At 42.2% G+C, this 16,154-nt stretch overlaps 1 protein-coding gene across 2 annotated transcripts in view; it reads right to left on the bottom strand.

Moving 5' to 3' along the window:
* ttc17 (tetratricopeptide repeat domain 17) overlaps positions 1-16,154 on the bottom strand; it is a 38,513-nt gene that overhangs the window by 12,303 nt on the left and 10,056 nt on the right. For both annotated transcript variants that reach the window (XR_003930173.1, XM_030079379.1), the window contains exons 10-17: positions 15,985-16,097; positions 14,156-14,308; positions 11,587-11,702; positions 9,977-10,133; positions 8,882-8,953; positions 6,824-7,048; positions 5,397-5,610; positions 616-738 (exon numbers count right to left, since the gene is read on the bottom strand). Coding sequence is in view for 1 of the 2 variants with exons in the window: in XM_030079379.1 (XP_029935239.1) it covers positions 616-738; positions 5,397-5,610; positions 6,824-7,048; positions 8,882-8,953; positions 9,977-10,133; positions 11,587-11,702; positions 14,156-14,308; positions 15,985-16,097 (1,173 nt within the window). In the remaining variant the exon portion in view is untranslated. The remainder of the gene's footprint in view (positions 1-615; positions 739-5,396; positions 5,611-6,823; positions 7,049-8,881; positions 8,954-9,976; positions 10,134-11,586; positions 11,703-14,155; positions 14,309-15,984; positions 16,098-16,154) is intronic.

Here is a 16,154-nt window from a genome sequence, read left to right on the forward strand (position 1 = left end):
AAGTAAATCAATTTGGTGTGCAGCTTGAGGAACATCTAGCAGACTGAGCCCAATTACTGGTCAGACTGAGGCCCAGATACATTAAACTCAGCAGTTTAAGTGTTTCACGGCGCAAAATCTGTAGCACAGTAATCTAAGGTGATTCATATAATTACTTCGGTGGGGGCTGCCGCTGTGGAGACACTTTACAGAGGCATTATTATCTGTGGTGGCTGAGGAGAAAGCCAGTAAAAATTGGTGTGTAAATGAACTGTTGTAAACTATATTTAACCAGGCAAGAGTAAGTTGTATTTTTTTTGGGTAGTAGTGTTGTTTTATTAATCACTTATAAGACATTCAAATGAGAAACAGCCAGGGGTGCCAAAATGCCAGAAAAATAACAAACTGATCTGTCTACTTACTGTTTATTTACACATCGAGAAAATACTACTGAAGGGTCAACGCCGCACTAACAAACCCAGTCATCTGTCACTGAGATTTAATGGACTGACTCTGAATGCATCTTGGTAAATTTTTTTTTTTTGTCCAGTCATTTTTTGCTACAAAGTGCAGTATACAGTGAAGATTGTTTTATGTTGCCCCTGTGTGATGTCACTAAAACTGGTTGATTCATACTCTCAAAGAGAAGCGACTCCTCCATGGTGGAAACTGGAAGAGGGTCCTGCTTCTCTTCGCTGCTGCTCTCCCACTCCTCCAGCTGTATGCCAAAATCCTCCTCAGCCATGCAGGCAGCTCCCTCTGGACAAGCAAACACACACACACACACACACACACACACACACACACACACACACACACACACACACACACACACACACACACACACACACACACACACACACACACACACACACACACACACACAATTATTGCTCTAGACCTGTGAAGGTAATATGGCAATGAGAGAAATCTTTTCACACTCAAACTGAGTACATTTAAAGATTATTTTACTTGGAAAGGTATGTATTTTTAGGCCTGTCAAAGTTAACACATGTGCTTCCTTTGAGGACCTTAACGCAGTGTTGACCTTTGACCCACATTTGACCATCAACACTGCATGACATCACACACTAATCTCTGATACCCTGATAACACACAAAATGAATGAACAAGGCAACGAGTGGCCCGCTGGATGGACAGTTTTCTTTCAACAAGCTTCCTAGTGGATCTCTGGACAGCTAGTTTTTTTTTTTTTTTTTTTTTGCTGGTGATTCCAACAGTAGCAATCTTACTACTATTAGCCGCGGTGCCGTCAAATCACACTTGTGGAGTGTGTACGGGGCAAATCTGTCAACACTGAACTGAGCAGTCGCTGGATTAATTTTCATGGACTGCCTGTATGTGTTGTTGATTTTATCAGGGAATCCATCATATAACCCCTTGAAGAGCAACAATTACAGTACACTACACAGCAGTGAGTTGTAGCAGGCTGCTAATTTTCTACTTTTTAAATATGTGATTAATCCTGATTAGTCCATGACTGCTACTTTTTTCCTTGGGGGCATCCTGCTAGCTCACCTAGTAGAGCGCGTACCACATATCAAGGCTGAGGTCTAAGCACAGCAGCCTGGGATCGATTTCAAGCCGAGCCTTTAGCTTCATGTCGTCGCCTCTCTCCCCCATTTCCTGTCTCTCTCTCTCTCTCTACTGTCGCCATCAAATAGAGCAGAAATGTCAAAAAAAAAAAAAGTCTTATGAATAAATAAATTAGATATCTTTTCTTTTTGTAAACAATGATCTACTTGTTCAATATCTACTGTGAGACAAGTTCCTTAAAGGTGCACTGCCTCATTCTTGCAGATTCATTATTGAGCAAGTTTGATATGTTTAATGACCCAAACAGCAGCCTAATTTGGTGCCAACATCTAATAGTTTGGCATCTGGTTGTCTGTCCATATATTTGCTTTGTAATTGGTCAGGAGCTGATAAAAGCTTGCTTCTCCTTAAGAATTTTGTCAAAATCCCTCATTGCATCCACGCTGGAGCCATGAGGGTGGGAGTGACTGAACCGGCTGGGGCCTGGGGTTTCACTGTGACTGTAACAATGCTTTTTTAAACTGGTGTTTTTTTTTTTGTTTTGTTTTTTTTATTTTGTTTGTTTGGCTCGTTAGCCCTGGCTTTAATGCCCCAGGTAGCTAACTAGCGAACCCATGTGCAACCTATATGTTTTTTAGTGTTTTGGGGCACCAAGCTGTGGGCATTAAAACTTATGTTTGCAACTAGAATGAGTCTGTGGGGGATTATACGTAGACTGGCGCAACACTTACGCAATATCACAATATTATGGTATACAAAATCCCAGGTGACAGATGGATAGATGTACTTTATTGATCCCAAACTGGTAAATTCATGTAGAGAGAGGACATGTATCCATCCATGCATCATCTAGGATTCTGGATACCATAATATTGTGATATCGCCTAAGTGCCAGGATCTAGCCTCATTTCACTATGACGAAATAATGTCGAAATATCGCCCAGGCCTAGAGTGCCTTTTGAGTGCTTGTGTGTACGCATGTACTCAGTGTGCTGAACGGGAGCAATATTTAGCTTTGGCGAGTAAAATATAGCCCTTTCTAAATTCAGCAGCAGCTATTTTCAGCAGCTTAAATTATTGAGTGGTAAAATTTCTCCACTTCAAAGCACTTTCCACTTCACCCCCACTGGTATGAATAAAGAAAAAGGTGCAGCCTCTGTTGTTCATTTCAAAAGCGCAGCCTCGTCCTTCTGTTTTTCCACAGCCACTCTTGTTGGTTCTTCCAACTCTACAGCTGGTAGTGCATAGGAGTCACTCACCGGTAAGAAATAATGTGCAAATCCCTGTTAAACTGTGTTGGTGCAGGATGGAAGTATCTGGTTTGTATTCAGAACAGCAAACAACAAAGATGTCCAGAATTATCGACCGACTCAAAATATATGTGGAGCAAGTGAGGGAATCCGATTGTTGTAGTAACCTCAGCGGTTACATCAGCGAAACAAACACAGTGTCATACTTTACCAGAGAAATGATGTAACTGTGCAATATAAATATTCACTTTACGTACAAAAAATAGCTTAGCCTCATATGGATTCAGTCTTTCCAAATCAAGAATTTAGCAGCATGAAATTGTGTTGAACAGCATAATTTCATATATTTGCTCTAATCTGATCAATGAATTACTAATTAGTTATATCCATCAAATTTATGTGTGAGCTATTAGGTGCTACAAAAGAGAAATTCAAGCAAGCTTACAATATGGTACTTTCTGTACTTTCTGACTTAATGAATATTTATGAAGTCAAGAACGACCACATATGCTTATTTTTATTGTATTCAACTTCTCAGTGTTACAAATATATCAATTATCTCATTATCTGAGTATATCTGAATTTAAATTTATTGAAAGGATCGCCCCTTGAGATATAGCTTCTCATTTTCAAGGGAGTCCCATATCAAACTTAATTGACTTGTGATTATGATTTTCATTATACCATTATGATGAGATTAAAAAACAGTTCTCTCAGGATCACAACCTTATTATACTATCACTGCTTGTGCTTGTAATTTAATTTGTAATAACTGTAATTTCTGCCAATGTCAGATCAATGTCATTTCTACACTGTCACTCTTATGAGGCTTGTCTTTTATAAAGACAAGAGCAGATAGCTGGATATAGAAACGAATACAAAAACAAAAAACAAACAAACAAAAAAACAACAACAAAGTGAACTGAGCGACTGAGGCCGTCCACAGCATCGCCACGATCATGATGGCCCATATGCCAACTGAAACCATACTTTATTAATAAACATCACATGTCAAGTATGCATATATCTTCCCAATAAAGAGCGTGATCCTACAGCGTGATATCATCGCAACAGTCCAAGATAACAAGATAATTAGATATGTCATGAACCCGAGATAACGAGGATACAAAAAAAAGACAGAAAAAACAAAAACAAAGAGCAACCGCAGTCACTCTGATCTTTGTTATCTATCCTATATGGGAGATATGATTAATTCCAGCAGTTATTTTATGGATCACAGGTAGACAAGCTATTTGTAGGAGCAGTTTAATGTAGTGTTGACATATTATTGTTTTTTATTATTTTTTATCTTTAGACTTAGCGTTCAATATTATTTCTAATACATGGTGGCAGTGATTAGAGACAGGAAGAGGTGGGCACAGGAGGGAGGAGGGCACACAAGTTTTCACCAGACCTGAGGCAGGGAGGATGGACAAGAGCTGGTATGTCATATAAATTTGTCTCTTCAATAAAACAAGTAAAGATACGAGCAATGACTGGACCTTCTGTCTTTTGGGTCTGCGTAAAGATCACTAATGCCCCTCCTATGTAGCCTATGTAATGGCAAGAGTGAAAATGTTTGAAAGAAAAGGAGAAATTGCCATTACACTATTGCTATTGCATTAGCTAATGGGGCTTCTTCAATATATAATAATCAATACCAGGCCTATTAGTATTTGTATTAGTAGTAGTGGTATTGATATTGTTATTGTCACTGGTAGTAGCGGAATGTATAACCTATATGGGGAATTCTTTTTCCCTTTAGCTGTCAGAGTACTGCTAAGCCTACTGCTAAGCCGAACACGGCCACCCACAGGAAAAAATAATCATGATTAATGATAGCAGGGATGCACGATAATATCAACAAGTCATTGGTATCGTCTGATATTGGCTTAAAACGAAGTAATGGCCTGAAATGAAATTTTCTGACAGTATGACACGTCGATATGTGAAATAAGTCAAATCTGCCCTGGCTGTGGCTATGGTCATGACTGTCTCTGGGAGAGAATCATCCAAACCCGTTTCGGTAGGCTGGATCTTACAGTGTTGTTGGAAAGAAAATGCTATAGAAATATAGATGTCACATTTGACATAACCTAAGTTGAAGTAGTTTTCTTATTTTCCCCAGTGAATGTCTACATTTCATGTCTACAGGCCATCATTATGCCTGCTCTTATTGTGAAGGCCAGCGGGAGCAGGCATAGTAATAAAAGGTTAATTCCACTACAAGAGAGACTTAGGCGGAAAAAAATGTGAATATATCAGTATCGGCATTGGCAATCGGCCACAAGAGTTGGAAAATATCAGCATATCAGATATTGGCAAAAAAAAACAATGTTATGCATCCCTAAATGATAGATAAGTAATTTATTATTACACCGTTATTTATTACAGTGATTAAGAATCTCCTGTGGCAAGTTAGGCAAAGGCATACAATGTGTGTGTGTGTGTGTGTGTGTGTGTGTGTGTGTCTGTGTATGTGTGTACATAAGTATGTGCTTCTTTTGCACCCTTAGTGTTCATATCCTGTACTGCTGCTTTTTCTATGTGAACATAAATAAATTGTATATGTGTGTGTGTGTGTGTGAGTGTGTGCGTGTGGTCACTCACCACAAGGCTGTCGGTGTGAAAGGTTGTAGAGAAAAGGGTAGAACTGCAGGCAGCGCAGCAGAGGTAAGCTGGCGCGACACTGCTCACAGCCAGTGAAAGACGAGGAGGAGGAGGAGGAGAGCGCCTTCTCCAGGATGTGGCGGAACAGGGCCAGCGCACCCGTCATGTTGCCCTGGGCCAGCTGCACGCTCACCAGGCTGAGCAGGGTGTGGGGCTGAGGGCCGAAACACACACACGGACACATTAGCTAAAAGCCACTTGGGTGAAAACTGCTGCTTAGCTTTTAGGATACCAGGGGCGTGTGCTGCATAAAGAGTTTGCATGTCCAGGGTGAAAGGAGTACCTACTAATCTGGAAAACCAGGCATTAAGGCCGTGCCATCAGAGCTATCACATACTTATTTTCAAAATTTAGTAAACTTTGACAAATGATCAGTTCAGTTTTTTTTTTTTTTTGAGAAAAACCTTTGACACTAATTGTAACTGCTCTGTCTCTCTTACCAATATTACTATATCCACATTATTACACTGTAATGAAATTTTATTGTGGCTTAGAAAAAAATTGCCCATTATTAAACACAACACATGACCAGGCCCTACAAATATTATACAGCACAACATTTATGAGATATATACTTCAATAAAGACAAATGTTAAGAGGCACGTTTTCAGTCTGGCAGCCTCTTCTTTACTTAACAAGAATTCAAAGCGCCAAGTACATCACAGAAACACTCAAGGCCTAAAAATGAAACAAAACACAGAGCTTCACATCTACATATGGGGGGAAAAGAGAACTTTTGTCCACAATGTACAAATTAATATTTGTGACAGTCTCAAGTGTTGTGTAAGACATAATGAAATAACATATCTTGACCTCTTAATCTAAATTCATACAGTTCCTAAAAATCAAACGTGCAAATAAAGCAAGCGAATGCTGCAAGTTGCATTTTTTTGAAGCGTTCTCTGACGCAACAAAAAATTTCCAAACCGGAGGCATCACGGCCACAACTAGCACTAGCAGGAAGCTTCTGTGTTTTGTGTTGGCTCCCATAAATCGGTGGCCAATCTATCAGAGAACCACTAGTGACGAGGAGGTTATCAATTGTTGAAATGCTTTATGACAAAAAAAGGGGATGAACAAAGAAAAATTAATGCAAATTTCTTCTAAATCCACAGTTCCATTACTTTTGCTGTTTGTGATGTTCAGTGAGGCCAGTTACTGTCCAGGCAGCAAAACCTGTGTAAAACTGGGAATCCGCCCTGGTTACCATCACCAGCTCCTCCATGCACATAAACAACGTGTAGTTCTAAAAAACCCACCGCTCAGAGAGAGAGAGGTGGACGTAACATTCAGAGTTAATGCACAGTGATAGGCATAGGGCGTATGGATGGTAAAACCCAGCAGCACCTGTGCACATGTGCGTTTACCTCGGAGCTGTTGAGTGCCAGCGCTTGCTCCAGCAGTGTGTGTGCGTGGGTGGCCAAGCCATGGTGTAGCAGCAGGTTAGCAGCGTTGCTGAGGGCCAGGTGGCGGTGGGAAGGCGGGGCAGAGCCCAAAGCCTGGCGCAGACACTGCAGGGCACGGCTGCCGTTGCCTTTGGCCCGCCAGAATAGAGCTGCCTCGTTGTGGATCTGCCAGCGGGGGGCGTTGGCCTGCACACACAACCAGACGTCTGTTAGCTCTACAAGGGATAGCTTACAGGGATAGTTCACCCATTTTGAAAAAAACTGATGTCATTTCACTCCCCCCTCAAGCTGTTATGTAGGACAGAAGTGGTGCTATCTTCCTCTCATCGTTACTGAATGTTGGATACTGACTGGATGCCCCAAATACAAACTGTTAGCCTCCTTCCCCCCAGCTAACACTCTTGAAAGAACTGTCTTAATCCGCTCAAAGAGGGTTTAACACCACTTCACCAGTGCTGTTTTAAAATAAATAAATAAATAAATAAAATGCACATGTGATTACTGACTGCAAACGGGCAAGCTTTGCTCAAATTTTTATTCATATCTGTATTTTTTCCTCTTCTCAACATCCAGAAAGAGCCGGTAACTTCAGCACTTCCTGTATCACTCGGCGCCAGAGGAGCAGAGAGAGGGAAGTAGACTGCTTGAGTTTGCTGTCGTTTGTTTAGTTCCATGAATGCAGATACACATGTCAGAGCACAAAAAATATCTTTCCCCAGAGTGCTAAAAGACAGCTGGTAAGAAATGTGGCTGACCTCTTTTGATGATGTAAATGTGTTTCAGACTACCTGAAGGAATATAACATTTTTCAAAACAGGAGCACTATCCCTTTAACCTGAGGTCAGACAGCTAAAGCTGGGAGCAGTTAAGGTTAGACAGGCGATTCCAGACAGCGACAGTGAAGACATCATCTGGTCAACACGGTCGCTCTCCTGGGTAAGACAACAAACTGAGCACTGCTTCACTTCATCTGGAGCTGCAGGCATTTCACCAGCCGTGGGTAGACCTCACCTTGGTGTCAGTATCAAGCAAAAACAGCTTGTTTACAAAAACTGTGTGCAACGTTCCAATAAAAGTTGCGCTTACCAACATGGCAAAACAAAATGCTCATCCGAGGCCGAGTAATTTTTCAATGAGTAAAATTTGATTTCTAACAGTATTTGACTCAAGTTAGTTATTGTGGGATACCTTTGTAAAAATAATGACAGAAGAACTAGGAACTAGAGTTCTCATCGGGCCTGAAAATTAAGACCCGACCCGACCCGGGGCCGACTGGGCCAGCCCGAGGCCCGACCCGACCCGACTAATTAGCCGAACTTTAGGCCCGACAGCCCGATAAAGCCCGAAAAAAAAAAAAAAAATCGCCAAATTCGCCATTATTTAGCAGAGCCGGTCGGCCGCGGCACCGGGGCACCATCAGGCAGCTCACCTGTCAGATCCGGCAGACCTGACGGGTGGGCGCGGTGCCCAGCACAGCGGGATGCTGCTGCAACTCTCTCTCACTTGTTTGCGCTGCGCTCGCACAGCTGGTTGTCTGTCTGTCACTGAAAGTTTAGCCTCCAAATCCAATCCAGTCTCTCACTCTCTCCACCAGTCACATAAAAATGAAACGTCATAATCAATAACAGAACACATAATTCTATTTTTTTATTTAAAAAAAAAAAAAAAAAAAAATCCCCCACAGAACCCGAAGGCCGACCCGACCCGCCCAATTCACGTAAATTTTAGGCCCGACCCGACCCGAAAATGTCGGGTCGGGTCGGGTCGGGTCGGGTTCGGGCAGAATATGAGAACTCTACTAGGAACTAGGAAAATAAATAATGAAAATAATACTGTTATTTATATAGCTCTTTTCAAAACAAGCTACAAAGCATTTTACAGACGATTAAAAAGGCTGTAAGCAAACACTTAATAAAATATTAACATAAAATACAATGAAAAATAACAGTAATAAAAAAAAAAATGAAATAAGCATTAAAATCAATTAAGGAATAATAAAAGGGAATGAATGGCTCCTACTTGTTTCAAAGCTTGAGCTATTCTGGAGCCAATCTGCTCCAGCGTCCATCCTCCGCTGCGTACCTGCAGCACCTGGAAGCACAAACCGAGTGTTTACGTTTCAACGCGCCTCTGCACTGTGTCACACACACGTCTAACACCTTCATCTATCCCTCGCTCTCTTTCATACATATTCGAAGGGATAGATGGATGAGAGAGGATGTTTCAAGATTTGTGAAGGTTCTATTGGTTGAAATTTTTATTCACGCTTGTTAATGCAGGATGATGTCACTGTTTAACATCCTGTGCTTTACAGGAAGTAGATGTCATGTGAGGTCGTTTCACGGGGACTTTAACTTCTGTTCTTGTTTATTGTATTTTTGGTAAGGGTCTTTTTTTGTTTCAAATTTCACAAATGGTATTTTGCATAGTGCAACAGCAGCTATTGTGTAATACAAACAATAAAACATATATTTTTTAATTTATTTGTTGTGTGATTTCTAAATACATCCTCAACTAACTTAAAAGATGGGACTGTGTGGTTTGATGACACATAGCTGAAAGTTACTACCAGACTCTAAGGTCATTCAGCTCAAAATAATCCCAAAAAGGACTGATGATTTCTCCCAGGTATTTCTGATAGTTGGATAAATGTCAATGACAACACTGGCAATTTTCCTGACAACAAAAGCTGCTCATGGTGGCCTGAGAAGTCAGTCTACAAGACAGCACCACCTTGTGGCACACTTAACCTTCAGCACACTAAAAAATACTGATTATATTTCACCCTGCACATATACAAAAGAACAACCACTGCAAACATATTTTTTATATTTTAGTTTTACAAGTAGATTAGACAGTTTTAGTTCAGTTACTGTTTGAGAAAAAGTGCAGTTTTTATTTTTATTTCAGTTTTCAGTGTTAGGACCATGCACTCCGCTGGTACTTCAAACTGGTACCCATCTCCATCTGCTTCTTCTTGTCATTCAGAAACACACACACACACACACACACACACACACACACACACACACACACACACACACACACACACACACACACACACACACACACACACACACACACACACACACACAAACAGGCAGATGGACATACCTGGGAGGCAAAGGAGTCTGGCAGCTCCTTTTCCTCCAGGGGCCAGTCCAGCGAGGCGGGCAGGAGGGCCGGAGGAGGCTGGGACACAGGACCACAGTCTGGCAGAGCTACAGTCTGAGGAGGACCGCTGCTCCCGTAGAGGAGAGCCGCCACTGGACTACACACACACACACACACACACACACACACACACACACACACACACACACACACAGAAACAAAACACTTCCACATATTTACCTGTTTTTTTTTTTCATGTGGTCAATTTTAAAGCATGATTCTGCAGGAAAAGGTACACTCTCTCTGTCTCTCAAGTCTGCGTTCCTCATTTTGGTGTCAAGCTGCAGTTTTCTTTTGCTTGTTCATCTCAAATAACTTTAAATGTAGGCGAAACATAAGTACCCTGGTTACACAGTTCATTTAATTTATTACTTAATTTAACATAGGGGTGTAACGATTCTCCAAACCCACAGTTCAACTCAGACCTTAATTTCTGAGCCATGGTTCAGTTCATAGCTTGGTTTTTGTTTGTTTTTTTTTGTTTGTTTGTTTTTTTGGTGGTAGGGGCTGGCAGTGGGGGTGATGGTTAATAATAAAATCAACATTTTTATTGTATATTTTAATGATACAAAAGCATTATTCTTCCAAACAAAGCCTGCTGAATGCATATGGTGCCATATAACAATTATGTATTATGAAGTATTGGGCACGGTTAGTGTTAGGAAGTTAAACATGTCATAATGCCCTCTCAAATATCTACTTTACCTTGCTGTTAACACAATTTCAAAACTCGCCTTTAAACAACTGTATTTATTCAAGTTTCTTAACAAAAACTAAATTTCACAAGATTACATTTTCATTTATGTAACTCGATTCAACGTCTCAACAACAGCAGTGACAGCAGTGTGGGGCAGGGCTGCAGCTCAGTGAGAACAGGGTCTTGGAAAGTCGTGACCCGGTTCCAGCTCAGAGCCGGTTAGGATCCTCGTCCCTGTTCTGTCCTGACTTGTGGGCTCACTCAGGTGAGATGCAGTACCCTGGTGCTTTGTGCACTGCCTGCAAAAGTGCCTCCATTTACTCCCACTAAGGAGCGCAAGGTGTTTGGCGTACTTCACTGGTTGTAGCTGCTAGAGGTCCTAAAGTTTACACAATTTATGCCTTGTTCTAGGTGAGCCTATCTATTCTCGCTGGTCACCTGGTTACTCTTCCTTCTTCCACCTCGCTGCTGCAGTTTGCAACTAGCAAAGTGGAATCACAAGTTTGTGTCACAGTAATAATTGTCCGTGCCCTCCACGGCTCACTTAAAATCTTCCATCTCGGACTGCAAGGTAGAGGACTGAAACGCGACTCAAAACCGTGGAGATTTGTATCTTGGTTTCAGAACCGTTACAGCTCTAATTTAGCAGGGACCGTGCACAACTCAATAGTTAAATAGCTCATTTTTATCTCCTGTCCCTGGGCAGGAGAACACTAAAACAACAATTAACAAACTTTATAGAAAGTACATTATTTGCGAAATGAATTGAGCAGTCCTCTCTGACTGATGCCCTGGCCTCCCTAGGTTTCCTGTCTATGTGCATAAATGTCCCCATCCAGCACTGTGCGCTCACCTGAGGCCTTGTGTTTCAGGTGGGAGGTAGAAAGTGGGCAGCAGGTGGGCAGGAGGGACACTGGGGAACTCATGAGCACAGTCAGTCCTCCGAGGCCACAGGATCCGCTGTATGTCCTAACAAGAAATCATACAAGTTAACAGTCAAGTTACCGAGCGTATGCCAGAGCGACTGAATGAAAATGGAATAGCAATATTCAGTTTGATGCGTCCGTTAAAGTTTCAAAGTTCATATTATCAAATCTAATGCCAACACCTGCCATAAACATAATTCTATTCAATAACACTAAACACTATCCTGAAAACAGTGAACATTTTTTGGTTTGCATTACCAAGAACAGTGAGACCCAGTTATGAGATTATACCTCCCAACAGGGATTTGAGCACTGCTTTGCTTTCTCTTGGGTGAATGTCAGCACACACAACACTTCTGGACATTGTACCTGGTGAAACGCTCATGTCCCTACACAGCGCTGTCTAGACTCCAGACAGGTCATGCTAACCGTTTGCCCTGACACTTTGCACACTGCAGGGCTCCATTTAGATTCTTTAATGAGGTGTGCAAACGGCTTCTTCACTTTCTCTGTAACAACAAATACTTGGTTCAGCGCCTGCCCAGGATGACTTTGTGTAGTCCTAACATACACTATATTACCAAAAGTATTCGCTCACCTGCCTTTACTCATACTATGAACTGAAGTGCCATCCCATTCCTAACCCATAGAGTTCAATATGATGTCGGTCCACCTTTTGCAGCTATTACAGCTTCAACTCTTCTGGGAAGACTGTCCACAAGGTTGAGGAGAGTGTTTATAGGAATTTTTGACCATTCTTCCAAAAGCGCATTGGTGAGGTCACACACTGATGTTGGTCGAGAAGGCCTGGCTCTCAGTCTCCGCTCTAATTCATCCCAAAGGTGTTCTATCGGGTTCAGGTCAGGACTCTGTGCAGGCCAGTCAAGTTCATCCACACCAGACTCTGTCATCCATGTCTTTATGGACCTTGCTTTGTGCACTGGTGCACAGTCATGTTGGAAGAGGAAGGGGCCCGCTCTAAACTGTTCCCACAAGGTTGGGAGCATGGAATTGTCCAAAATGTTTTGGTATCCTGAAGCATTCAAAGTTCCTTTCACTGGAACTAAGGGGCCAAGCCCAGCTCCTGAAAAACAACCCCACACCATAATTCCTCCTCCACCAAATTTCACAGTCGGCACAATGCAGTCTGAAATGTACCGTTCTCCTGGCAACCTCCAAACCCAGACTCGTCCATCAGATTGCCAGATGGAAAAGCGTGATTCATCACTCCAGAGAACGCGTCTCCACTGCTCTAGAGGCCAGTGGCGGCGTGCTTTACACCATTGCATCCGACATTTTGCATTGCACTTGGTGATGTGTGGCTTGGCTGCAGCTGCTCGGCCATGGAAACCCATTCCATGAAGCTCTCTGCGTACTGTACTTGGGCTAATCTGAAGGTCACATGAAGTTTGTAGCTCTGTAGCAATTGACTGTGCAGAAAGTCGGCGACCTCTTTGCACTATGCGCTTCAGCATCCGCTGACCCCTCTCCGTCACTTTACGTGGCCTACCACTTCGTGGCTGAGTTGCTGTTGTTCCCAAACGCTTCCATTTTGTTATAATAGAGCTGACAGTTGACTGTGGAATATTTAGGAGCGAGGAAATTTCACGACTGGATTTGTTGCACAGGTGGCATCCTATGACAGTTCCACGCTGGAATTCACTGAGCTCCTGAGAGCGGCCCATTCTTTCACAAATGTCTTGTTTCACAGTCTGCATGCCTGAGTGCTTGATTTTATACACCTGTGGCCAGGCCAAGTGATTAGGACACCTGATTCTGATCATTTGAATGGGTGAGCGAATACTTTTGGTAATATAGTGTAGGTATACATACAGATAGATAGATAGATAGATAGATAGATAATTTTTATTTAAGCGTCCTGCATACAATAATGCCCAGCCCTCATGGGCTTATAAGACACTCCCAACAAAAGTAAATAAATACAATCAATTCATACATGCGGGTATAGCTGTCTCCACCGCAGCTGCCACGCTTTCTCCAAAAATTTACCCAAAGCAAATACCTCTTCTTCAAACAGCTATCTTAGCATATTAAATTCGGACAACCAAAACAAATCAGGATTCCTCATTTGTACTTTTTCGAATAAAACATTTCTTAGGCTGGCATACAATGGACAATAAAAAACAAAGTGTAACTCGTCCTCTACATTTCCTAAATCGCATAAAGTACACAGACGCTGTTCTTCTGGTATCCCTTGATACCGACCCACCTCAACTGCCAGAGGCAAGACGCCAGCTCTCAATTGGGCACAGAGTGACCTTTGACCTTTCTTCAAATTAGATGCAACATATGGTTCAGTGACGTACTTCTCTTTAAACTGAACATAATTTCTTAATTTGGGTTTTTTTCCAAATGTCCACCTCCCATTGCTCCTGACATTTAATTGACAATTTCTGCTTAATAATATTACATACAAGCATGCATGTACACAGTTGGGAAAAAACAAACAAACAAACAGAGGTAGTTGTGTCTTGCCTGTATGTGATCCTTTCGGTTGCCCCAGAGGGCGGCGGCCGGGTCCTGGTCTCCAGACACAGAGGGGTGGAGCTGCGGGCTGGCCGCTGTCTGGTTGGAGCTGCGGTCAGACACCAGGGCCACACTGGACGCCACTGACACCTCCTCCCCAAACTATACAGAGACGGATGAAAGAGAGGAAGGAGAGTTTATATCTGATAAACTGTCAAGAGGACAGAGACCACAGCTTGCCTAAAATACCACCCTGGTTAAGGGCATCGCTTTTTTGACTCTTTTTCACAACCTGCAAATGTCAACTGAAGCCTGGAGGACAAGCGGCAGGTTCTGTTCACTGCCGGCAGAAAGTCTGACAGCATCAGTAAGCTTTCAGTGTTTGCATCAGCACCCACACTGTGGTGCACTGTCTCCAAAAGCTGCAAAGGACCGAGCAGTGTCTGACTACATTAAGCTTTTTTTATGTGTACACTTCTTGGAGAGGTGTCTCCGCACATCCGTTTTTTCCAGGTGCGTCGGACTGGGAGCGGTGGGTCCCGACTCTAGTGTTAAAGGAGGAGGAATCCCGCACACTGAATAACTTGCAAAAAATGTTCACTGTGTGACGTTTCGGTCCTTTGACCTTCCTCAGACTTCCTTCCTGTCTGAGGAAGGTCAAAGGACCGAAACGTCACACAATAAACATGTGTACACTTCTAAAATAAAATAAAACTTGGCAGGAAGTTTGTCTTAATAGCATATTGTGAAAATCGCAATATCGATTTTCATCTAAATTTTTCTTGTTTTTTTACCAACTAGCACTACTAACTGTGTGGGCATGAACATCGGACTGGTGATTCACACATGATTTCCTGGACATGCAAGTTCTGTGTACATGAGTGAATTGTGGGCTTATTTCACAGAGCGCTCAGCAGCTATTATAATGTTATATGACAAAATGTCAATTTTATAATTCAGATGTTTTTTTTTTTTTTTGGTTTTTTTTTGCATCAATTTAAAACAGAAACTTAATTAACTGATTTATTCAATTTCATACCCAGCCCTTACCCCAAGTGAAAGTTTCTATCTTTCATCTTACTCTAAAGAAAGAGCAGGGACTCAAAAAATACAGGGATAACTCTGCACAAAAAATTAGGCTGATAGGCCCAGTAGTTTCTGAGAACAGCTGAAGACGCACGCACGCACACTCGCACACGCACGCACGCAAGCACGCACACTCGCACACGCACGCACGCACGCACTTACGCAGGCACGCACAGGAGTGAAAACAATACCTCTGCCTACAGCAGGCTGCCTGGCGGAGATAATAATATTCAAGAAAAAAGAGCTATCGGTACCGGTAGATATCCAAATTCAGGCATCGGAATCGGATCAGAACTGCAAAAAGTGGACAGGTGCATCTCTAGTGCAATCCCAGTTGAGATCACTGATTTCAGGTTTTACAAATCATTTACACAACAGCTTTACCCCTCTGATGAATCGCCACTGATCAGGACATTCAGATAAAGCGTCTGTCCTCTCTGACTAAGAGGAGCAAAGTTTTGCAATCATCCACAATATTAATCGTCTTTAAAAAAAAAAAAAAAAAAAAGATACTGAAATGTGTTTTGGTCACTCAACAATGAAACACTGCAAAGAAATACTAATCTATAAAAGATGAATATGAAAAAAAAAAAAAAAACATCAAACATTTGTTATCAGTGTTTCTACAGTTTAAAAGTTTGTTCTTGCTCCTCCAACATTTACCTTACAGTGGTCTGTTGTGTATTATTCATCATCACCCACCAGGTAAATATTCACTCTAATAAACTATTAATGATGTCTCAGTGACTCACCTGGACGTAGTGGACATGCTCAAACAGATCGCCACGGTGATAGCGCACAGGGAGGTCGAAGGGACAGAAGAGGTTGCGCTGCTGCTGGCCCAGGCGACACATCTGATGGTTCCCTGAGGCACACACACACGGACACTCTTTTCAGCTGCAACCTTACCATGTGTGGGCAG

The sequence above is a fragment of the Myripristis murdjan genome, chromosome 3 (genome assembly GCF_902150065.1).
Source record: "Myripristis murdjan chromosome 3, fMyrMur1.1, whole genome shotgun sequence".
Lineage (NCBI taxonomy): Eukaryota > Metazoa > Chordata > Actinopteri > Holocentriformes > Holocentridae > Myripristis > Myripristis murdjan.